At 41.5% G+C, this 25562-nt stretch overlaps 1 protein-coding gene across 2 annotated transcripts in view; it reads left to right on the forward strand.

Annotated features, from left to right (window-relative positions):
- Positions 1-25562, forward strand: part of NME7 (NME/NM23 family member 7) — a 115136-nt gene that overhangs the window by 28655 nt on the left and 60919 nt on the right. For both annotated transcript variants that reach the window (XM_075264025.1, XM_075264026.1), the window contains exons 2-5: positions 6601-6708; positions 11918-12084; positions 15769-15879; positions 22752-22802. In XM_075264025.1, the coding sequence (XP_075120126.1) occupies positions 6601-6708; positions 11918-12084; positions 15769-15879; positions 22752-22802 (437 nt within the window). The remainder of the gene's footprint in view (positions 1-6600; positions 6709-11917; positions 12085-15768; positions 15880-22751; positions 22803-25562) is intronic.

A 25562-nucleotide genomic window follows, 5' to 3' on the forward strand; every position in this document is an offset into this window, starting at 1 on the left:
TAGCAGAGAAGGGACATAGAGCTTTCCCAGTACTCAGCACTACCTGGGCTGCAATTGCATTGTAGCATGCACTCATTTTCCATTTTCCAGTTTTTCGTTGCCATGTTCCTGCACAGAATATTGGCATGCAATGGGGTACATTCCTTAAAAGGGTTGTGCTGTTATGGACACTTATGCCCTATCCACTGGACAAAGGTCTAAGTTTCCAATCGCTTTGGGCCCAATTGCCTGGTACCTCATTAATTAGGAGGACATGGGGCCGAAAGTCCCCCTAAGGCTTCCTTGTGAATAGTATGCTAGTGTGCTTGCTTAACTGGCGCTCCATTCACTTTTATGAGGCTGCTGGTGCTGCTAGAGATTACAGTCCCAACAGCTCCATGAAAGTGACTGGAGTGCTGGTCATGCAAGTGCACTGGCGCTCTATTCTCAAGGGAGGCTTTAGGTGGAATTTCGGTCCACCATCCTACTGATCACTGAGTGGATAGGGGATAAGTGTCTATAATGGCAGAACCCCCTTTATGCCTTAAAAGGGTTACCCGGTTTTTAAGATAGGCCATAAATATTAAATCTGCATGGATTCAACACCCAGAACCATTACAGATCACTGTTACGGAGCACAGGAGAGCCTCACTGCTCACGTGCTATACAAACTGTAGCAGCAAGTTCAGGTACTGCAGTTGTAGGTGCAAGGTGCCAGCCAGAATGGAGATCTATGCCATTTAGGAACTAGTGGTGGTTTCCTATATAAAAGTGGCATGAGTCCTCGCCCTGCTCAGACCACATTTGTGGAAAGTGGTAAGTAAGACAGAATGGGACAAGGGAGTAAACAATTGCTACACACTGTGGGCCGTGACTTATTGTTCACCAGAACTAATGGATTGAGCATATTGAAAACCAGAAATTCTGATCCTTATTTCCCCATCTGTCTTCGGAGTAGCTTTGGAAAGCCGTGATATACATTTGATGGTCGGCCTATCCTTCCATAACTGTCAGGTTTGGCTTTTATGAGTGTAATGTTTATAACCAGCTTCAGTATTTGTAACCCCATTTTTAGCAAAGCGCTGGATGTGCATGCATCAACCCTTTACTGATTTTTCAGTGACAAAAATTTCTGCAATACATAAAATATACAACCAGAAATCTCCCCCTAACCGTGGATCGAATGACCTGAACTTTGGTCACTTTAGGGATCTGTTGTGCTGTCCCATAGTCAGGACAGGATTTGTGGGCACAATACTGCCATCCGAATTAACCCTTATTGTGGGGGTTCAGATTCTTGTATCTTCATCTATATCCAAAGAATTTTTACCTAAATGTTAATATTTAACAATACGTTCCTTAACAGCAATGACCTTTTTTTAAAAAATAGTAGATGTAAAAGCCTGGAGTCTCTAGTGCATTTCCATTTTACTACTGTGTACTTTTATTCCTCATTAAGATAGTTGCAGTTAGCATTATATACTCGAGCTGAAAAGGTAATAAATTTCCAAGTTCATTATGTTCTTACAATGCTGCCTGTAATATGCACTTTGGAACATTCACGCAAGCTACTTATTTCTGACACTCCCTGGTATCAACCGGTTGAAGGCTACGAGCTGATTAGCAGTGAAGAATGTATTCCTGAGATAGATTTCCATGGTTATACTACTAAACCTCACTCTTACCTCTCTGTACTATGGTCACTCATTTTATTGCTTCTGTGAGCAATGGCTTTGGTTTGCAGGTGTCAATGTCCTGCCGCTATGTAGCATGCTGCAAGACCTGTGAAAAACTGTAACATATGGACTAATATTTGCTAAAGTAACTCCTGCTGTTTTGTTTCTGGCTTTACTTCTTGCATGACATGGGTGTAATCCACTGTGAATTCCCACATCATATGTAACATGCAGTGGGATTAAAATCTGCAGCCAAGTACAAGTGATGCTGCTGAGTTTTTTGTACTGCAGTGCGTGGGTGAGATTTGGCTCATGCATTGACCATACCCTTGGCGTGAGGTTGAAATAGCTGAGATTACAATCCAGGAGGGTTCTTCTTACCTTTCATTTGTCATTTATTACCATAGAAGTCACCAAACAGCAATGATTGTAGGAATACAGAGCAAAGAGGGGCAGAAGTGCCCAGGAACCCGCTATAACATTATGATATCAGTTTTAGGTTTTTTGGGATGTGATAGGGCATCTTTAACTGAGGCTAGGTTCACATTTGATCCAGACCACTACAACAGTGAGTATAAACTGTAATGGGCTCCATTGGGTTTCTGCCATTTTTATACTGAAATTGGTGGAGAGAAAAGTCCTCCATGCAGGACTTTTCTCTCTGACAATTGTAGGCGGTTTCTGCAGCGGAGTTCCCAATGTGAAGCTAGCCTTAAAGTGGTTGTCCAAGAAATTTAGCAATTCAGCATGAACGGATCCATTGCTGCTGCCATTTAGGCCAGTTCCGTACTTCGGAGGACTTCCAGTAGAGACTTTACGTCACACACTGGACAGAGGCGGCAGACACTGGAGGGTCGGGGACAGGTAGATATGATTTTCCTTTTTTCATGTTTACCTAGTTCCCCTCCTGACACATCAATGGCCTCTCACCTAGACAAAATACTTTGATTTTTATAGACCGGTTACAAAGCTGTAAAATCTTCATAGTACTTGGTTATAAAGTGTAATGTGAGTACATGATCAGACTCTGGGTCGGTTAGATCCAGCTTCATCTTGGTAGGAGCAAGGCTATGTAACACATGTGTGAGGTGTGCCCCGTTTGGTGAGTGTCCTTCCATGTTGTATTTCTGTTCCAGTTCTCAGCTATTGACACTAGTCTACCACACAGACTAAGCTGTAATGCAATAGCTGCGGAGGTGCACATTCCCTGACTATATAATAGCCACAGAACTGCTGACTCCTTCCTATTATATAACTCTTTAACCAACTCTGAACTTTATTCTAACCTTTCACTGTAGAAATTTCCAGCAGTCAATTGCAGATGGGCCCAATGTAAGGATGTTATGGCGCATGTACTGCTCAATGAAATGTGTTATATCTTCATTCATGTTCAATGAACTTTCTTTGGGGAACCTACAATAATGTAATACCAATTGTGGGGGAGATAGGAAAGGTGTGGATCCAAACAGTCAAGACAGGGACACAAAGTATGTAGCAAACAGGTTTATTTAGAAAAAAACCCATGAAAATAAATAAACCTTGACTTTAGGCACAAAATGAGCAAAACAAAATACAGCCTTAACTTCAGGTGAAAACAAAACAAAATCCTGCTTGTCTGAGTGACTAACTAAACAGAAATGATAACCTAACTATACATGTGGCTTTTTTCCAGCCACACAAACAAAACAAACACAATATTGTCTCACAGGACTCAGGGTTACAGGACAGACCCAGGCACCTTCTCTCACTCCCTGGATCTGCACTGAAGTGAAGGGGCTGCAGCGTTTTTCTGGCCCAGTGATGAGCCAGGGATCTACATCTGGAGCTGAGGCCTACTCACGACCTGCACTGGACCACACATAAGTTAAAAACCTGGGGGAAATATAGCGTACTTCCAATAATCTGCCTGTCATCTTCTAATAACAATGTAGTAAAAATTCAACGCTGGTGCCATGAGGTCCAGAGACTGAGGGGGCACATGGGTGATGTATACATGCCAGTTTTCTAGTATACATTTATTGTCATATCTGTCTCAAGTAATTGTTTTTCACCTTATAAAAGATGGTGTAGTGAGGTGCAAGGGTGAGCATATTCTTAGTCATGAATATCGCACACACAGGCAAGACATAAAGAAGTCATAACTCACCCTAGTGACAAGGCATAAGCTTGTCGGTTGCAGAGGCACAATACTTTATGGTTACTGTGGCAGAAGTCAGTCACAGAAATGAAAATAAAGGAAAGTCTCTGGAGTAGTAATATCCTCTTTGAAAAATATGCCTGGGCGGATATTAATAATTGCACCTGGCCTCTGGGCCTGAGGTTGCTCTTGTGAGGGAGATGGTTATGTCCATATGAATGTATTGAGTTAGTAGGGTGAGATGTGCTAGTGCTGACTCTGCCTCTCTCAATGTTACACAGCGTCGCTGTAAGTTGCTCCCAAGTCACTTCTCGTAACACTCCTGAAATGGGCCCCATGTCTTGGTAACAACTTACTACTTGACGTAGGCATCTCTCTCTCAGGTCACCATTCAGCATCTTCAGCACTGCATGGCCACCACTTGCACTCAGACTTTCTGCTTTGTCCTGTTGTCTCTGCGACTCCTTCAAGACTCTGCACTGGACACAGAAGATTCGCCTCTACTTCGACTCAACCGAACCCTATGTCACCAGTCTAGGTCCCTATGTAACATATGTCTACAGCAGCTCCTTCTAAATTCTGTAACACATCACCTAGGTGTCCTCCTGTTTCCAACACACCTGGGGTTCTGGCAACAGTCCCTTTTACAGTGACAGACCCTTCTGCAAACTATCAGGTGGGTAGGTGGGTTTACAAAATTGTTGTAATACCAGCAGTATTAACAGGAGGCAACATGTTAAGTCACCCAGCTTGACCCTTTGGCAAGGATAAATGCCACCTTACATACAGTAACAACAGGAAAAAATATGCCATAACTCCTGCTTATAAACAGTAGCCTGGCATATCTGATTCTTTTATGAAAGATGCTTCAGTGCTGGAGGTTCCCCAGTAGATTGACATTATAACAGTGGGAAGTCCCTGACATCAATTGAGAACAGAGCACACTAGATCTTGTTAAGAAATTGCTTGTCTTTGTGCCATACTTCCTATAAATCTGCTACAAGCTGTGCAGAAATCTATAGTCTTCAAGGAAGAGCTTTTTGGGGATGCAGCCATCTTTCCCTTATGGCATGTTCTGACATTTCCATTTCATCATGATCGCATAGGCTATGGAGTTGGTCTATTTGGTCACATCCTTATTAGACTGGGGCTATTTTTTTTTTTTTTTTAAAGCTAAGGCTCCAAGTACGGTAAGTAATTTGGGTCATTGCATTCAGAATTTGTTAGGGAATTTATACACTATATATTTCTGATGGTCAAAAGATCCAGCTTGTAGTACTGTAGATGTTCCTTCTTTCACAAGTCGTCTGTAACTGTGGAATGGAGATGCAGGGTCACCTTCTCTGCTCAATGAAACTCAGTCCTTGAGGTGAAAGTCATTTTTTTTCCTCTTGACAGGTTAGTAAAGGTGAAATAAGAGCTTTTTCTCTCATTCCTGCCACTAGCACCCATATGCTGATCTGTACATGACGTGATTCCCTTCTTACAATGCAACTTGTAACTGAACTCTTGACTTTGTCCTTTGTATACTAGAAAAAAATCTATAGCCTACAGAGCAAATATTTAGGCGCTGCAAGACAAAGATCTAAACCAAATTTGTTTCCAGATATTAACATGGCGGTGTACTGTAGTATCACTGATGGTGTCTGGGGTATATTTACTAAAGGGCACAGTGTCACATAACCAGTATGTAACCAAGATTATGCTGGTGCCTCTGGGATGTTTCTTTATACTATAGATCGAAAACGTCTTTGAATGGGATTTTTTAAAACTTTCTTTTATAGAATAAATGTAACAAAAGCTATAAATAATAAAATATTCAGTGGACGAATCAGTAGGATATTTTTGTAATTTGCTGAAGCCGAGGTAAACATCTGAATACTTAAAGCTTTGTATCTTTCCAGCTGTAGTTGTCTGGTCCATAGCTAAAGGGTTTTTCTCAGATCACAATATGCAAGGCCTATCATCAGGTCATGCATATGAGTGGAGGGACCAAAGTCCCTACATCACCCCCGATCAGCTATTATAGGGGCCTCAGGGGGTCACCTGTTTACGTCAGCTTGTCTGCCTGTGCACTGTGCAAAGGATCAGACAAGAAAAATCCCGACCCTTATTTTGCTTGATGGCTGTTGGCCATAGGTTTACACAATCTCCAAATGAAAATCTCGTGTCCATAATAAATCATAGATTGTTTTTTTTTTTTTTTTTTTTTACATGATTTATTCTTGACCTATGTCATCAGTTTTCCACAGAAAATTTCTTCAAATTATTCTTGACATACTGAATGCATAGAAAATATCTCATTGTTATTTTTAATGATTTCAGAGCATTGGGCCATATTTACGAATACTGTCTAATAGTTAGACGTTGTAAATTTAGACTAGAAAGTGTTACAATGTACCCGCTGATGGCGTATTATAAACCTGGTGTAGTCTTTACACCACTTGATGACGTTTGGCATATTATAGTACATTTTAAAGGTGTTGTACCACCAAAGCAACTTATACCCCTCCACAGGATAGAGGATAAGTCTCAGATTGTTGGTGGTCTATCCACTGGGACCCCCAGTGATCAGAAACACGGAGGAGCGAAAGTGCCCTTGTGTGCTCTATATGAATGGTGCTGTGGTGCTCTTGTGTGACCAGTGCTCCATTCACTTCTGTACAGCGGGGGAAGATTTCACTTCTTGGTGGCACCATACTAGTGTTTTAGGTCCTGTATTTTCTCAATGATCTGTCACTTATTCCCTAATCTGTGATCTCTGATCTTGTTGAACTAATCTGTTTTCTATGCATGTTATGCTCTTAGAGTGAAGAGGACAGATACGTGTTCACCGCTGAATGGTATGATCCAAATGCTGCCCTGCAGAGGCGGTACCAGCTCCTCTACTATCCCAAGGATGGATCTGTGGAAATGGTGAGTTTTATGAGCGCAGCATAACCTTTTGTGATATGAAATAACAGAGAACCACACTGTTGCCTTCTGTTTGAATTTTTTTAAGTATTTGAGGGGGAATAAAGGAAACCGAAAATACTATAAAAATCTTTTGACAAAGTGGTTGTCCAGGATTTTCAGATGTCAGTCAGAGTAGGTGAAAAAAAAAAAAAAAAAAAAAGCATACTCACCTGTACCTGGTGCTCTGCTGTCTGGTCCAGTGCCCGTGCGGCGCCTTTGCAAGTTGAGGTCCTATGCCACATGTGACCACTAAGCACAATCAGGCCACAAGAAAGGAACTGATGCCTTTACTCGCATACATCTCTCATTCCTATCCTGCGGTCCTCATTGGTTACACGTGGTGCAGGACTTCTGCCAGCAAAGGTGTGCTGGACCTGGCAGCAGCAGTGGACACTGGAGAGCCGGGGACAGGTGAGTGTCTCAGCATTTACTCAATGTAGGATCCCCTGTTTATAATAAGATTGTAATATTATTTTGGCTATATATCTATTTATGTGTCAGCAGGGAGGAAGTAAAGGATTTTAGCCATCAAGATCTCCTTGTGGTCTGCCCCACATTGAACTGCAGTATGTAACCTACACATTAATAAAGATGATTAACAGAATAGAACATTCATTTTTAATTCTTGAAACTTGAAATTACACACTAATGAGGAACACCGACCTTTACGGTACAGTCTATAAAAAGGTACGGTGATGATGAACTGTACGGATGGCCCCTGTGACAGTGCAGTGATATGTGTAGTTAAAGCTAACAGCCCCGATATCTCTGGCACCGGGGAGATACCTGTAGAACTGTCAGCTTTGCAGTAGTATTTAATATGTCAAATTGTAGACGGCGTGAAATGTCCTCTTTAAGTCCTCCTCAAAATAGATGAGGGTGCGCTGTGCAGCAGGAAATAAAAAAGTTCCATCTACAACTGTGGGAAGTATTCTTTATTTTAAAGGGACTTTTAAGAGCAGATATTGATGGCTTATTTCCTATGTGCCATCAAAGTCTGGGGCTCAAACATTAGGAGAGCCACTAATGCCTAGTAGAAAGGAGACTTCTCTCTGACACACTTTCTTCTGCTATGAACAGTCATTGTGTGGAGTATTCCTTTTATAATGTCAGTCTGGGAATGGTTGTAAGTCCTGAGGCCTTACATCTAGAGATGAGCGAACACTGTTCGGATCAGCCGTTCCGAACAGCACGCTCCCATAGAAATGAATGGAAGCACCTGGCACGTACACTTTGCCGGCGGCCGGTCACAGTGCCAGGTGCTTCCATTCATTTCTATGGGAGCGTGCTGTTTGGAACGGCTGATCCGAACAGTGTTCGCTCATCTCTACTTACACCTTATATAATTGTCTTTGTCCTACTGACTTCCAATGTACACATACTTACTGAGCTCAGCCAAGCGTGCGTGTGCACAGTAGGGAATAACCTTCTTCCAGATACCTTTGCCGTCAGTTTTTCCCCTTGCCTGTTTCCTTTTTTCCAAACTTCTGGCATTTGGGAAGAGTCTGGACACCCCTACATGCATTATATGATTGGCTGGACCTGTTGAGATCAGTTGGGTTGACCAACACCTAGTAACATGTATGGACACCTTTGCCTAGCAGTGTGGTCACCACTGGTTTATTTAAGCATGACTAATAACTGTGTTGTCTCTCTTTTTTGGTGGGGGTCTGACACTTAGGATCCAAACCGATCATCTGTTGTTATTACACAATGAACAGAGCTAACAGCTCCATCCACTGTGTAGTGGCATTTAGTGATAAATGCTATTGATTTGAATAGCACTTGATCTGCAGTAATCACTGACTGCCACTACACAGTGGATGGAGCTGTCTGTTAAAACCCATGTGCAGTGTAGTAACCGCTCTGGAGCTACTGTTATCAGCAGGGTGACAGACCCCCACAAATCTGATACTGCTTATCCTAAAAATAGGTCATCTATTACTTTTGCCTGGAAAAACACTTTAACACACAATACATGAATGTGTTCCCCTCCATTTACTTTGTTCTTCTCATGTCTATGCTACTGAATTTGTTACAAACAATGTGCAAGATGTTTTACTTAAAATAACTATGGACTAGAACTGGAAAGAAAGAATAAGTAATTGTAGCATCAGAATGGTGCATGTATTCAGCAGTATGATGGAAGTACCAGAATAGTACATTGTAAAGCAAAGGCTCCAATGTACCTACGTCATTTCGACATAGTCTCTTATCCAAGTACTAGGCCTGCCCTGACTCCATTAATTCCTACTCATGACACATGCACTTTAAAGGCCTTACTACCACTTTTATTTATTTTTGAGGCATTTTTCCAGCATTACTAGTTTTCACTTTGGCTTCATTCGACTGTATAGTACAAGTATCAAATCCACATCCATGTTCAGTTTTGCATTTGCCACCCATTCAGTAAAACTTTGGTCGCTTTCAGTTTCAAAATGTGTAGAGAATACGTCACTTTTAGTTTTTACGTTTATAGATTTTATCTATAAAATACAGTTAAACTACTATATAAGATTTGACAGTATTGAACTTTTATTTTATTTGATTATGATTATATTGCACATTTTCCATTTATTGCAGTCAGGGCCAGCTCCAGGTTTGTGCGGGCCCTTGGGCGACAGAGCCCCAGTGGTCCCTTTTGGAGTAACTCATGCACACTGCAGCAAAAAAAAACAATCAAAATTGTGTGTTTTTTGATGAGGAAGACCTACTGGAGTATAGCGTAATACAGTCCTTTCCATACAAGTAGATGTCTGTTCAGACATCAGAAAGTTAAGAGGAATTTAAGGAAGACCTCTTCCCAGAATTCTTCTTTATTTTCTTCTCCCATCTCACGGTGCAGAACATCAGCATTCTGTTGTGGCTTCCACCAATGATTAGGCCCAAATGAATGAGTCTAACCAGTGAGGAATCTCAAGCCATGGCCTCCGAATCAGCTGCAGAATTTGCGGGAAGATCCAGGATGATGCTTTTTATTTCCAACTTCCTGCTTCAATTAGTTTCAATAGGAGGAAGAATGGGAGAGGAATCTGCAGCTGATTTAGGTGTTAAATCCACTGCAAAATCAGTGCCAGATTCCACCATGTGAACAGGGCCTGTTACTTTTAGTAGTGCCACTCTGCAGTGTCCCCTACACAGTATTATATGCTCGGCAGTGGCCCCCACACAGTATTATCTGCTTCGCAGTGGTCTCCACACAGCATTATATGCTTCAAAGTGGCCTCCACACAGTATTATTTTCTCCAGAGTGGCCCCCACACAGTAATATATGCTCCAGCTTGGTCCCACACAGTATTATATGCTCAGCAGTGGCCCCCACACAATATAATATGCTTCAAAGTGGCCGCCACACAGTATTATTTGCTCCAGAGTGGACCCCACACAGTATTATATACTCCACAAAGGCCCCCATACAGTATTATAGATTCACAGTGGCCGCCACACATTATTATATGCTCCTAAGCGCCTCCTCCCCCTAGAGCTGGTGCTATTATTATACTCTGGGGTCACCACAGTATGTTAATAACGCTCAAAGAATATGTAGTTTATTTCATCCAAAGTGCAGATTCATTTTGATTTCTGTGTTGTTGACTTGCCTGGCTGCCATATTTTACTCTATTAACATAATAATGGCCTCTAAAATAACTTTCATAGCACCATTGCTGAAACATTTAATGGAGGTGAATATTCTCTTTAAATCTCAAGGGGCTTATTTAGAAAGCTGGTGGTTATATTCTTAAATCTGTCAATGCAAATGTGTTTTTTTAGAAGATTAGAGGCATCTTTTAATTACAATGTAAATGTTCTTGGTAATGCTGAGGTTTACAAAGTAGCAGTGAATGTGATGGATCATATTGAAGTGACAGTGTGGGAAGTGATGTAGCGCTGTAATTGGATGCTCTATGTCATCGTAATGAGTTGGAACATTGTCGGAGAACTGGCAGGAGCTAAGTATTTAAGATTAAAATTATTGTTTGGGCAATTGCTACATATTGAGGGTTATCTTGCCAGAGTTATCTTGCCAGCCAAGCCAAAGCTAATTCATCACATTTTCCCTTGTCTAATTTTCACTAGAATGGTACAAGCTGATTATAAGTTGGCTTTTTATGGCCAAAAACAGAGAATAGGATGAAATAACATTAGAAATGTTCTCTTCAATCCCCCGCCCACTTCTTCTGCTGTTTTGATGGTTCCTGTACTTCAGCAATGACATAGCGTACGTGCGCAACCATTCCATGCACGATCTTAGTGGTCACGTGCTGTATATGGTAGCGTCACTGCTAAGACCAGTGATCAGCAGGAGTGGTCATGTGTGCCTATACTGCATATTCACAGCAGGACCGCTGGAGTGGCGGTGGATTAAAGAGGTTTGTTCACTCTTGGTTCAGTTTTTGAATTCCTGGACAATGCTTTAGTACTAAAGACTGCTGGATTGTTGGAAAATGAGGTCCCAATGGAAGATCCAGCTGAAACTTACAGTGATATCAACTCCAGTTATAGAGTCTTCCTTACCCATGTGTGCACTATGATATAAACCAGCACAACATTTAGAGGCCTCGGCCCACATTCATCCACACCTAACCATATCATTGCCTGATAAAGCAGGTCCTCTTCAGACCATCCTACAATAAATGAAGATGAGTTTTCTAAAATAATGATATGACCTGATTGTATATAGTCTAGTTTTCATATTCACTACACTACAGAGTGATTTAGTCTATTAATGAGTGGGGGTCCCTAACTTTCTGCTGGTAAACTAGAAACAATTCCGGTTTACATTCATGTCATATCAAGGGAGTTGGACTATGGAGACAACACAAGCTGGGCCTATAAAAATGAGGAACCTATGTTGTGTTTTTGTGTTCATTGTGAATGGTGTGAACTTGTGTAAGGCTCCATTCAGATCATGTTTTTTACATGAGTTTAATAGATGCAAAAAAACCGATCCAAAAAACAAATGCGCAAACGGATAGCCATCCGTTTCCATAGAAAGCAATGTTACAAAAAAAAAATGGATCCATTGCTGTCCATTTTTTTTAAAGGACACAAAAACATAGTTCACAACCAAAGATGATCAAGTTACTGGCTTCTTAGTGTTTCAGCAAAAAGTCGGAGTCCTAGTTTGTGCTGCTTGTTGACCTGCTCAATTTCCTTTATATTTCCGCAGTATGACGTTAAGAATCATCGTGTCTTCTTGAGACGTACAAAGTATGACGCATTACGGAAAGAAGACTTCTACGTAGGAAACAAGATAAATATCTTTTCCCGTCAGCTTCATCTTGTCGACTATGGAGACCAATACACTGCCCGTAAAATTGGCAGTAAAAAGGAGAAGTATGTTTTACTCATTTATTATGCACAGTGCCAGTTGTTCTTTTCTCAGGTTTCTTGTAAATAAAGATATTCTTAATATTTTCATTTTCAACCATGGGTTTATATACGGCATCAGAAGATAAAATCGGCTTACTACTTAAATCCTTTTTTGTTTGTCACATTCCTAACAAGCTGGGTCAGTCGGCTATGTCTCTTGCAGAGGTGCATATTTATTATAACTGGACGGCTCCTCTGTGTATATAGAACAGGCTAGCTCTAGTCTAGATATGATTATACTCTTATTCACGCTTTCCATTTTTTGCAGCCACTTTTTCTACATGTAAATATCAGACTTTCATTGTCTTCTAATTTACAGTCTTTTTCTTTGTACTATTATTGATTTTCACTATTGGTAGGTATACTTGTTATAATGCAGGTATAGTCTTCAAATAATAGCTACAGAATTATGTTTTTCTAATATGCAAAGCATAATGGTGGTGGCCAGTACTCGCTGACATACGGATAAGAATACTGCTATAAGGAGCATAGATAGATAGATAGATAGATAGATAGATAGATAGATATAGATATAGGGTTGATTGTACCTTAAATGTCAGTTTTGTTTGCTTTCCTATGAATAGTGTAATTTTAATTTCTGACACATGTGGCTTCAGCTATAACTACACTGTCAGAGGGGCTGGACTCATCATAACTCATTGTTATCACATGGCCATGAGGTATGACCCCTTGACTGTACATTTCTATAGACTTGTACTATGTGATGACACTGATCTGTCAGGCTGGCCCTTATGACAGTCAAGTGCTATCGGTACATACCTGCAAACTTAATTTAGCGCATTTTCAGCTTTGCAGAAGTATATAATATGTCACCACATAGATTGTAAGCTCTTGCGAGCAGGGCCCTCAGTCCCATTGTGTGAAATGATTTTCTTTGTAATGTATCTTTCTGTCTGTATTTGAACCCTACAAATTGTACAGCGCTGCGGAATATGTTGGCGCTATATAAATAAAATGTATTATTATTATTATTTATAGAGAACATAAAAGGTCCTCTTTATGTGCACCATTATGAGTAGACTTTTTTTTCTTTTTTTTTTTTTTTAAAGCATACCATTTCCTAACAAGCTCTTGAACCCCATATACCGTATTTTTCGGACTATAAGACGCACTTTTTTTCCCCCAAATTTCGGAGGAAAATGAGGGTGCGTCTTATAGTCTGAATGTGGGTTTGCAGCATGGCCGCGCTACTGCCACCGCTGGTTTTCTTCAGCGGCAGGAGTGTGACAATACTGCAGGCCCCGGCAGCTAAGACACTCCCCGGCATCCGCCGGTCTATTACAGCAGATGCCGGGGACTGTCTTAGCTGCCGGGGCCTGCGGATTGCCGCGCTACTGCCGCTGAAGAAAACCAGCGGTGGCAGTAGCACGGCCATGCTGCAAACCCACTGCTCCTCCGCAGGTCCCGACAGTTAGTTAGCCCCCCCCCCCCCCCCCCCCGGCCTCATACCTTTAGTGATGCAGGCCGACTCCTGCACGGCGAGGCCGCAGGAGCCGGCCTGTTCTGATGACGGCCGGGAGCCTAATGAAGGCTCCCAGGCCTGTCATAGATATATATTACTATCGCGGCTGGTCTATGACCCTCCGCGATAGTAATGTATAGAATCTCCCATAGACGGCAATACACTTGTATTGCCGTCTATGGGACTTGCAATCAAATGATTGCAGGTTCAAGCCCCCTAGGCGGGGGATATTAAAATAGTAAAAAAAAAAAAAAACCACTTAAAAAAAATATAATAAAAAATAAAATAAATAAAAGTTCACCTCCTTTCCCTAGAATACATATAAAAGTATAACATTACCGTGAAACATATACATTAGGTATCCCTGTGTCTGAAAATGCCCGGTCTACACCTGGCCCCACAAAAAAAACGCCCTGTACATCCCCGTACAGCTGCAGGGTCACCTGTCAATGTGGCCTTGCAGCTGTTCCAAAACTACAACTCCCATATATTAAATATTTTACCATTTTTTGCCTGAAAATTTTTTTTCCCTATTTTTCTCCTCTAAAACCTGGGTGCGTCTTATAGTCCAGTGCGTCTTATAGTCCGAAAAATACGGTATGTGTCTTGAGAAGCATGCCCTATAAAGCATAAAATGAATAAAGTTAATCTTGAATCTTGAATATAAAAAGCAATATAGGTAGAAATCCTTTACCAGCTGTTAGTGACACCATTTGCAGCAAAGGGACAAAGTTTGCACATGTGATGTTGGGACCATTTTGCATTGTGTGTGCGTGTGTGTGTGTATGTATGTATATGTGTTATATATATATATATATATATATATATATATATATATACACTCACCGGCCACTTTATTAGGTACACCATGCTAGTAACGGGTTGGACCCCCTTTTGCCTTCAGAACTGCCTCAGTTCTTCGTGGCATAGATACAACAAGGTGCTGGAAGCATTCCTCAGAGATTTTGGTCCATATTGACATGATGGCATCACACAGTTGCCGCAGATTTGTCGGCTGCACATCCATGATGCGAATCTCCCGTTCCACCACATCCCAAAGATGCTCTATTGGATTGAGATCTGGTGACTGTGGAGGCCATTGGAGTACAGTGAACTCATTGTCATGTTCAAGAAACCAGTCTGAGATGATTCCAGCTTTATGACATGGCATTGCATTATCCTGCTGAAAGTAGCCATCAGATGTTGGGTACATTGTGGTCATAAAGGGATGGACATGGTCAGCAACAATACTCAGGTAGGCTTTGGCGTTGCAACGATGCTCAATTGGTACCAAGGGGCCCAAAGAGTGCCAAGAAAATATTCCCCACACCATGACACCACCACCACCAGCCTGAAACGTTGATACAAGGCAGGATGGATCCATGCTTTCATGTTGTTGACGCCAAATTCTGACCCTACCATCCGAATGTCGCAGCAGAAATCGAGACTCATCAGACCAGGCAACATTTTTCCAATCTTCAATTGTCCAATTTCGATGAGCTTGTGCAAATTGTAGCCTCAGTTTCCTGTTCTTAGCTGAAAGGAGTGGCACCCGGTGTGGTCTTCTGCTGCTGTAGCCCATCTGCCTCAAAGTTCGAGGTACTGTGCGTTCAGAGATGCTCTTCTGGCTACCTTGGTTGTAACGGGTGGCTATTTGAGTCACTGTCGCCTTTCTATCAGCTCAAACCAGTCTGGCCATTCTCCTCTGACCTCTGGCATCAACAACGCATTTCCGCCCACAGAACTGCCGCTCACTGGATGTTTTTTCTTTTTCGGACCATTCTCTGTAAACCCTAGAGATGGTTGTGCGTGAAAATCCCAGTAGATCAGCAGTTTCTGAAATACTCAGACCAGCCCTTCTGGCACCAACAACCATGCCACGTTCAAAGGCACTCAAATCACCTTTCTTCCCCATACTGATGCTCGGTTTGAACTGCAGGAGATTGTCTTGACCATGTCTACATGCCTAAATGCACTGAGTTGCTGCCATGTGATTGGCTGATTAGAAATTAAGTGTTAACGAGCAGTTGGACAGGTGTACCTAATAAAGTGGCCGGTGAGTGTATATATATATAATATAATTTATTTATTGTCTTATTTCTTTAGCAGAATTTGTGGTGGCCTAGGTGGTGACGTTTCCCTAACCTATGTGTCTTTTTCCTTAGGACTCTGGCTATGATCAAACCTGATGCTGTTCCAAAAATGGGCTCAATCATTGAGGCAGTTATAGATTCTGGATTTACTATTACCAAAGCCAAGATGGTTTTATTGTCTCGGTAAGTATTTGAGAAGCATCAGAGTAATGGAGGAAAATAAAAAGTGGTATTTGTGAACATCAGAATAACTTGTGTTTTTATTGTTGTAGTTGTTATTTGTATTACGTACACAAATTGTATGGAATGACAAGGTTTTATTAAAAAAAAAAAAAAAAATCTATCTAATTCAAGTTGTTTCCTCTGACTGTGGCAGATAAAAACACAATATGAGAGCAGTGTATGCTGCCTTACCTAGGAAACAATGGTGTCTCAATGTCTAGAGAACATCTTCCTTCTTATACTTAGTAGCAGTTGCAATGTATACTACCTATATCCCTGCATATTGGACCATTTCTATAACAGTAGACTTAGGAAATTTGGAAATGCAGCAGATTCATTACAGTGGATCAGTTTGCATGATAAGTCTGCTGTTTACATGACTCCCTAAATGTTTACACTGCATATTAGTTTGCTTACTTGTGTAAACATTTTACACCAAAATTTAGAAGTTTGGAATGTGCAGAGAATCTGTCTGTGTGAATGGACCCTACGGCTTTCAGTCCATTACCACCTAATTGTGACCTGTACAGAAACTCTACCACACAACCAGAGGACAAGGGAACGCTGCCAAGAGCAGCTGCATTGCTGAACACACTACAATGTCTCCATTTAGATTATCTTGCACTTTATCTCACTGGGTAATTGAACCTTAGGCTAACTACTGTATAAAGAAATTCTTCTGCAGATAAGGATACTTGACTTAAAGATCCCAAATCACCTAAACCTTTAAATATTTACACCTGAAGTAAAGTGGAGGGAACTAACGCAACAGTAAAAGGCAGACAATGATTGATTCTGTTGCCAGTAGATGGTTCTGGGCATTGCCCTCTTTATCTGTGTAAATGTGGTGAAAACCGAATATTGGGGGTTTATCAAGACCAGCATTTTGTACGCTTGCCTTGATAACCCCTGGGCTTGTTGGAGAATTCGCCTGATTTATGGTGAGACAGAGGTCTCGTGATAAATCCACCAGCGGGCCATGTTGCTTACAAGGAAATCTGAAACGCCAGTACATAGCTGGCCTAGATTTTAGGCATCATTTACACCAGAAAACTGGCAAAATGATTACAAATCCTACAAGAACAGTGGCTCATCGAACAGCACACCCTCGCCATGCTCCATTTTCAGAAACTGGTGAGGGTGGCATAAAAATACTCCAAGTTTTCCACTTTTTTATGTTACACAAAAGCAGTAGAGTAAATCTGTGCTATAGATTTCTTATTACTATACTGAGCTCTGGGCTGCTGTTCTCTTCTTTGCAGTGTGTCCCCCTAATTGGAATAGTCTTTCTCAAACTTAGGGCTCGTTCACATCTGCGCCCGGTCTCCGTTCTGCAGGTTTCCGTTTCCTGCACAAAACTGGGCATGAGACGGAAACTTGCTGGCATCTTTCAAACCCATTCATTTGAATGGGTTTGAAAAGTGTCCGGCCGTGAGCACCATTGAGCATCTTATGGTCTCCGCGGCGAAACCGTTTTTTTAAAACTGGACACAGAGTCGGACATGCAGTACTCCGTGTCCGGTTTTAAAAAAAAACGGTTTCGCCGCGGAGAGCACAAAATGCTCACTGGCGCTCATGGCCGGACCTGGTCTGACAGCTTTCTGTCTTCTGCATGCAGAAGACAGAAACCTGATAAACGGACTCCGGGCACTAGTGTGAACCCAGTGTAAATGGCACTTGGGGTTCCAACTTGACTGCTGATGGAGGGAGCAGCTATCCATCAGCAGCCTCTATTGAATAACACTACAATACAGAGCTGTGCATGAGCTCCATCCATCTGCAGTCGGGATCTTTCCTGTTTATGTACTTTATTTGTCTACTTTTTGAAAAATTAATGTAAAATGTCTGATTCTCAAAAAAAAAAGTCTAAAATAAATTGGCAAACCTGCAACAAGTACATTGTTCATTGTGATCAGTCAGAAAAAGCATAAAAATGTATATGTAGAAAGCCATCTTCTATTATACTTGTCATTTCAATAAAGAATGACTAGCGGCATATTGATGGCAATAGTAGGCAGAGGATGCAGAGGCCACATACAGTGCCCTTCTGAGGTAGCACCTTGGAAGGACACAGACAGCAGCATCACTCCTTGGCTCATCTCCTTGCTATACAATTGCTATATTGCTTCCTCAGCAATCTTTCATCAAACCCGGTGACCTACTGTCTTTTCCACTAGAGCAGACTTTACCTGACACAGACAAAGCTCATTTAGTCACATAATGACAAGTAATTTAGTAATCTTACTGGGACAATTTTGGGCAACTGATATTTTTGCATACCATATTATTACTTTTAATATTATGATCAGCCATAATGGTAATAACCTTCATATTTGTCCTTAGCTGCTGTCTTTGTGTGATTTGTTATACACATTTTCATGGCATTGCATTGTCCAGGACCTCAGAAGACAAGGATGTAGGAGTCCAGATATTTGACATGCACAGTGCTGACAGTCGGCAGAAAAGACAAGTAGGATGCTTGGCTGTATAACTAGAATAACCAGTAGGAACAGGGAGATTGTGATCCTACTGTATAGAGTACTGGTGAGATCACATCTGGAAAACTCTAGAGCAGCCATAGTGTCATTTACATTTACACAAGGCATTACTGTCCATTTTCCATTAGATACTCAAGGATGACTTCAAAGGTTGTACTGTTTGAAGAGACCTGAGGCCTTTTATATCTCGGCGCTTCATCTACTCCTATAGTTATATTGATGGAGCTGTAGAGGTTGGACAGTATGGCTGAATGCACTTGTGGACGATTTTACCTGCAAATGTGAAATCCACAATGGCTTACAATACCAGACAAGTGAATGAGATATTAGAAATTTCAGTAAACTTAATTTAGCTTACATTTGAAATTTTTCTGGCATAAAACGTATAAATGTAAGAGTCACAAGTTGGGCTGGGGGTTAGGACTTAGGGGAGGGCCAAGGCCTGCACTGCCTAAGAGATATACTATAGGTTATCACAGAAACTGGCACAAGTTTAGAGCTCAAGTCTTAGCTGGTGTAGGTTTGAGCTCCTGGCACACAGACGGCAGGAGATGCGCCTACAAGACATGAGCCTTTTAATAAATTAGATGCAACTCAGTCTAATGTAGGAAATGCCAGCCTTGATAAATATTCACCACATTATTGTGGATTTGTCACAGACATTCACAGCAGATATTATCCCCTTCAAAAACAGATTTGTGGCAAGATCCAGGGGTTAAATTGTTTCATGGGGATTTACTCTAAAGGCTTATTCACACTTTGGTATTCCAGATCAAAATTAATTTAGTTTTTTCTTTAAATGAAAAAAGTCATTGCATTTAACTGGTTAAATTTTTTTTTTTTTTTTAAATAAATAAATATATGCATGTCTTATTTTTTTTTTTTTATAAATACTTAACATATTTTAGTGAATAAACATTAGTACCATTGGGATGAACTCAAAAACACTTGTTCCATGCATTTGCATTGTTTATAGCCATGCTTCAGCAACATGATAAAAACAGCAAAAATTGTTATTTGACAAAATACAGACCAAAGCAGATAAAAAAATAACAAAGAAAATAAAAAAAAATGCTCATCCTTGTTGGATCTGTATTTTTATATGTATTTTAAAGGAACCCTAAAAATAATCATACCTAGGCTGCAGTGATATGGCAGGAATTGAACAAAAAAACTTTAAGACTAAGGCCTCACGTAGCATGCCACAGCAAAAAAGTGCTGCAAGAAAAAACGCCGTGGCAAAGCTTTTTTGTTTTTTTCACGGTGCATTTCTGTTTCAATTATACCTAGAGGGAATCTGCTGACAATTCTGTAGGTATAATTGATATGCTGCTATTTCCAAAACTGTGACGGTTTTGGAAATCGCAGCATGTCCGCAGCGCACATTTATTCGTAAGGTGTGGATGGGATGGGATAATAGTCTTTGGGGTCCATGTGCTTTCACTGTACACCACTTGCCAATGCTTTTGGTAGTCCATTCATGGGGGTCCCCATACGGAATACCTCGAACGGATTACCGACGCAGATGTGAACCAGGCCTAAGTATCTACAGACAGAAGCTACTGTGGTTGAAAATGAAAGCGTAACTTTGGTTTGGTTATTGCAGCACTGCCATAGATATCATCTTTGTGCAGTAAATATTTGTGTGTTTTGACTGACACTGGTACATTTAATCGCAGTAATATGAGAGGCTGTAGTTTTGTATTTTTTTGGTAAAAATGTGAAGAACTACTTTTATGTCCACATGTCAAGCTTTGACTTTCAACCACAACTTCATTTGTCTGCAGATTCTATACTGATATTTGTATACTGAGATGTGATCATTGAGCCAGTATACCAGTAATAGTCACAGATATCCCCTTCCAGGTGCACAGGAAGGTCAGGTCTGACATATTATGCCTCTATAACAAATAATCAGATTTTAGACCAGGACAAGTACCGTATTTTTCGGACTATAAGACGCACTGGACTATAAGACGCAGGTTTTAGAGGAGAAAAATAGGGAAAAAAAATTTTCAGGCAAAAAATGGTAAAATATTTAATATATGGGAGTTGTAGTTTTGGAACAGCTGCAAGGCCACATTGACAGGTGACCCTGCAGCTGTACAGGGATGTATAGGGCGTTTTTTTTGTGGGGCCAGGTGTACTTTTTAGATATACCATTTTGGGAAATGTTTATTGCTTAGATCACCTTTTATTTAATTCAGAGGCAAAACAGAGAGAAAAACCCGGCAGTTTAGCACTTTGGATTTTGACGTTCACTGTACATAAAAATATTAGTAGAACGGGCATTTTCAGACACAGGGATACCTAATGTGTATGTTTCACAGTAATGTTATACTTTTATATGTATTCTAGGGAAAGGAGGTGAACTTTTATTTATTTTATTTTTTATTATATTTTTTTTAAGTGTTTTTTTTTTTTTTTGCTATTTTATTATCCCCCGCCTAGGGGGCTTGAACCTGCAATCATTTGATTGCAAGTCCCATAGACGGCAATACAAGTGTATTGCCGTCTATGGGAGATTCTATACATTACTATCGCGGAGGGTCATAGACCAGCCGCGATAGTAATATATATCTATGACAGGCCTGGGAGCCTTCATTAGGCTCCCGGCTGTCATCGGAACAGGTCGGCTCCTGCGGCCTCGCCGTGCAGGAGCCGGCCTGCATCACTAAAGGTATGGGGTCGGTGGGGGGGGGCTAACTGACTGCCGGGACCTGCGGAGGAGGAGTGGATTTGCAGCATGGCCGCGCTACTGCCACCGCTGGTTTTCTTCAGCGGCAGTAGCGCGGCAATCTGCAGGCCTCGGCAGCTAAGACAGTCCCCGGCATCTGCTGTAATAGACCGGCGGATGCCGGGGAGTGTCTTAGCTGCCGGGGCCTGCAGTATTGTCACACTCCTGCCGCTGAAGAAAACCAGCGGTGGCAGTAGCGCGGCAATCTGCAGGCCCCGGCAGCTAAGACACTCCCCGGCATCCGCCGGTCTATTACAGCAGATGCCGGGGACTGTCTTAGCTGCCGGGGCCTGCGGATTGCCGCGCTACTGCCGCTGAAGAAAACCAGCGGTGGCAGTAGCGCGGCAATCTGCAGGCCCCGGCAGCTAAGACACTCCCCGGCATCCGCCGGTCTATTACAGCAGATGCCGGGGACTGTCTTAGCTGCCGGGGCCTGCGGATTGTCGCGCTACTGCCGCTGAAGAAAACCAGCGGTGGCAGTAGCGCGGCAATCTGCAGGCCCCGGCAGCTAAGACACTCCCCGGCATCCGCTGGTCTATTACAGCAGATGCCGGGGACTGTCTTAGCTGCCGGAGCCTGCGGATTGCCGCCCTACTGCCGCTGAAGAAAACCAGCGGTGGCAGTAGCGCGGCCATCCCACATTCAGACTATAAGACGCACCCTCATTTTCCTCCGAAATTTGGGGGGAAAAAAGTGCGTCTTATAGTCCGAAAAATACGGTAATAAAGTTTATCAAGTGTGATATAAGCTTTGTGGCTAAGTGGAAAGGTTGTATTACCAGTGATATGCAGGAAGAGTTCAACATGACTATGTAAGAATAGTTATTTTGTTCAACCTCTATTAGTATAATAAGATTAAGCAGTTGTAAAAGTGGAAAGAAAAAGTTGAAAATTCAGTTAGTTAGTACCGTATATACTCGAGTATAAGCCGATATATATAATATATATAATTTTTCAGCACAGTATTTCTGCTGAAAAAGCCTTTTTTTATTTTTAGCGGGGGGGGGGGGGGGGGTGTGTCTATGACCAGCCACAATATCAATGAATAGAATCTCCCATAAAATAGTAGGGAAAAAAAGAAGCTTTTAAAAAATAAAAGTTCTAAATCACTCCTTTCCCTAAAATACATACAAAAGTAGAAAATGACTGTGAGACACATACACATTAGGTATCCCTGTGTCTGACAATGCCCGGTCTACTGAATATAGGGTATCTGCAGTGCTCCTGTTCCGTCGGGAAGGGGTTAATAGGAGCACTGCAGATACCCTATATTCAGCCAGACTGAATTCCAAGTGGGGGGAAAAACCCCAGTCCTCAAGCTCAGGGAAGGGGCAGACAGACAACCAAAACACCCCCTCCCCTTTCCCAGTACCCAGCAACTACTGCACCCAAAAACTCCGACCATTTTAATTTTTGAAATTTTCCAGTAGCTGCTGCATTTTCCCCCCTCGGCTTATACTCGAGTCAATAAGTTTTCCCAGTTTTTTATGGTAAAATTAGGGGCCTGGGCTTATATTCGGGTCGGCTTATACTCGAGTATATATGGTATATTGTTTTTGTCGCAAAAGTAATTTTAACTGTTTCATTCTTGTATTGTAGTGCTGAAGCCATGGACTTCTACAGTGAACATCACTCAAAATCTTTTTTTAAGTAAGTGATTTTAATGACATATTTAACTCTAACCTTAAGTAACCTACATTTTAGTAAGTAAGTTTTGATACTGGTATATACAAATGTAGCAGATAGGTCTAAAGTAAAGAGATATTTCCACTTGGACATTTATGGCTATATCCACAGCATATAGGCAGCCTCAGCTATTTTTGGAACTCCCATAAAAGTGAATGGAAATACCTGGAAATGCACGGCCGTCTGTCCCTTCACTTCTTCACTGCAGCTGCGATACTAGGAGACAAAGTTGCTGAGATAGATGCAGGTCCCAGATGTGGGACTTGTATCTATTGGGCATTTATGGCATATCCTGTGGATATAGCCGAAAATGTATAGGTGGGTTAGTAATAGTAATGTCTAATTGACTTGTGTGAATCACAGTTTCATGCATGGAATCTCATTACATACGTTTCCAGAGAAGCATCTCATAATATTGCCACCCCTCGAGGATATTGTTATATGGATTGACAGTCATATATTTAAAATTTTAAATCCAGATTAGGCTATGTTCCCGTTGGGTGTGTATCCACCTCATAGTCTGTCTGAAATTGCAGACAAAAAGTTCTGCAAGATGGTATTTATCAGATAATAGATATTCGATGTACTCCATTATAGTCAATGGGGTGCCTCTAGATCTGTTGTTATCTGTCATTACAAAAACCATCTTTACAGTTTAATCCGTCCTTTACGTCCTAAACTGAACCAGAAGAGTGGTTTAAACCACACAGATGAGAATTTATCCTAAGTAACTCTGGTCTTACACGACTGTAGTTTAAGACTGCAAATGGTCCGCAATTGAGGGTTTTCAATTGCGGACCATTTGCAGACACATTATATTCAATGCGGCCTCTTACACCACCAGATATTTTATCCGTGGTGTGCCGGGCCACAACCGAGGTCCGCACTTTATAGAACATGTCCGTAATGGCCGTAATAAACGGCACTTTCCATGACTTGTCCATAGAACTCTATGGGTGAGTGCGGCAGTTTACGGGCATCTGCGGAGTCTGCTGATCAGCAACTTGCGGACCGTAAAAGCATTACGGTCGTGTAAGACCAGCCTAAGAGAGAGGTTTTCCACCACAATATTTCATTCTTAGGTGCCAAGTTCAGCGTCACATCTTTAATGTCTCTTGTTGTGATATAACACGAGATAAGTGCAACAGTCTTAAATAGAGATATAGTGACCATCCGCCTGCATTCATTCCAGTGTAAAATAACATGATGGAAGCTTTTGTTTACTTTTCTAATGGAAGAAAAAATCCTGCAGGCACCGTTTGTATCAGTCACCCCAGCCCAGCCCTGTTTAATTGTGTTGTTCTCATCCTATGATGGATGAGAACAATAGACTTTCTAAACAGAAATCTGAACTAAGCCTTAGCTTGACTGTAAGAGGGATTTCCAAGGTTAGAAAAACATGACTAGTTTCTTCTAGTAACTCTCAATGCTTAGCAGTCATGACACTGAGTTCAGTGACCTCTGTTCAAAGATAGTGAGTGCCGGGGGAGTTGCATCTACTGTATCACATATTGTATAAGATATGGTGTGTATCTGCTGTAAATATGTGAGGTGGTGGAAGTAGCCATTCATGGCTCATTTACCTGCGTCTGTTATAGGCAATGACTGTTCCATGTTTCCAGTAGTTGGTTTGTGCAAGGCTGATCCGCTGACAAAAGGGAGAAGGATTGTTTATTCTGCGATCGGATCTTTCATGTGATCTAAAATCATTTTCTCTGCAGCACATTGCACCTTATAAACAGGTGAATGCACTGGTGGCAAATGTTACCTGTATGGGGATGAATGATTCGTTCTTCCCCAAACAACAGCTATTGTTATTTCTTGTAAATGGACCCAACAAGCGGGAAGTAATCGGGATGAATGTCCCTAGGAATGTTCCCGATCAGTGCTCCGCTCTTTGACCCTTGTAAATTAGCCCTTACTGGTAGTAAGCTTAGCAATGCCCTGGTTTTCAGTGGATCGAAACCAAAAAGGGAAAGTGGCAAAAAAAATCTATTATAAACCGTATATATGTATAAAGACCTGCAGCACCTTTCCATTGTATTCGGTGGGGAGAATTGATGCAGCCAGGCATCACAGGACCCTCTTTCACTTGTTGCATCAGTATACTAAATAATGCTACAAATTCTTATGATTAGAAAACCCCTTTAGCAGATGTTCTATTATTTTTCTATAGATGGTAGATAGCACCCCCATCAGCCAATTGAAGGGGCCATGGGGCTTGGGTAACTGTTGCTTCTTTTTTTACTTTAAACTAGGCACAGTGCCCTACATTGTGTAGCGGCAATCCCTGGAATTACAATGCAAAGAAAACATATTAGGTGGATTTGGAGTTTACTGCATGAGTGGCTTACAAAAATGGTTATGTATAAAAATCCTTTTATTCTGTGTACAAAGTGCCTGACATCTGGGAGGGCGGACTACCATGACTAGTCATACATTCGCCATTTCTATCACGTCCATGGTGGTATGATTGACATTCTATAGGAGGGGTCACATGTCATAGAGGTATCACTATAATCATGCCCCTATGGGCTTCAGTGTTCCAGTGCACATTTGATGTCCCAGGGCATCTAAACTTTCCTGCTACAAATCATTTTTAGAAATATCCCTAAGACTACATGTACACAAATGTGTCCATGTACATAACTGTGGAAAACAGAAACAAACAGCATTCATGTGTTGCCCGTATATTCTATGAACCTATGCACTTCAGTGACTGAG

This window comes from Leptodactylus fuscus, chromosome 2 (assembly GCF_031893055.1).
Source record: "Leptodactylus fuscus isolate aLepFus1 chromosome 2, aLepFus1.hap2, whole genome shotgun sequence".
Taxonomy (NCBI): Eukaryota; Metazoa; Chordata; class Amphibia; order Anura; family Leptodactylidae; genus Leptodactylus; species Leptodactylus fuscus.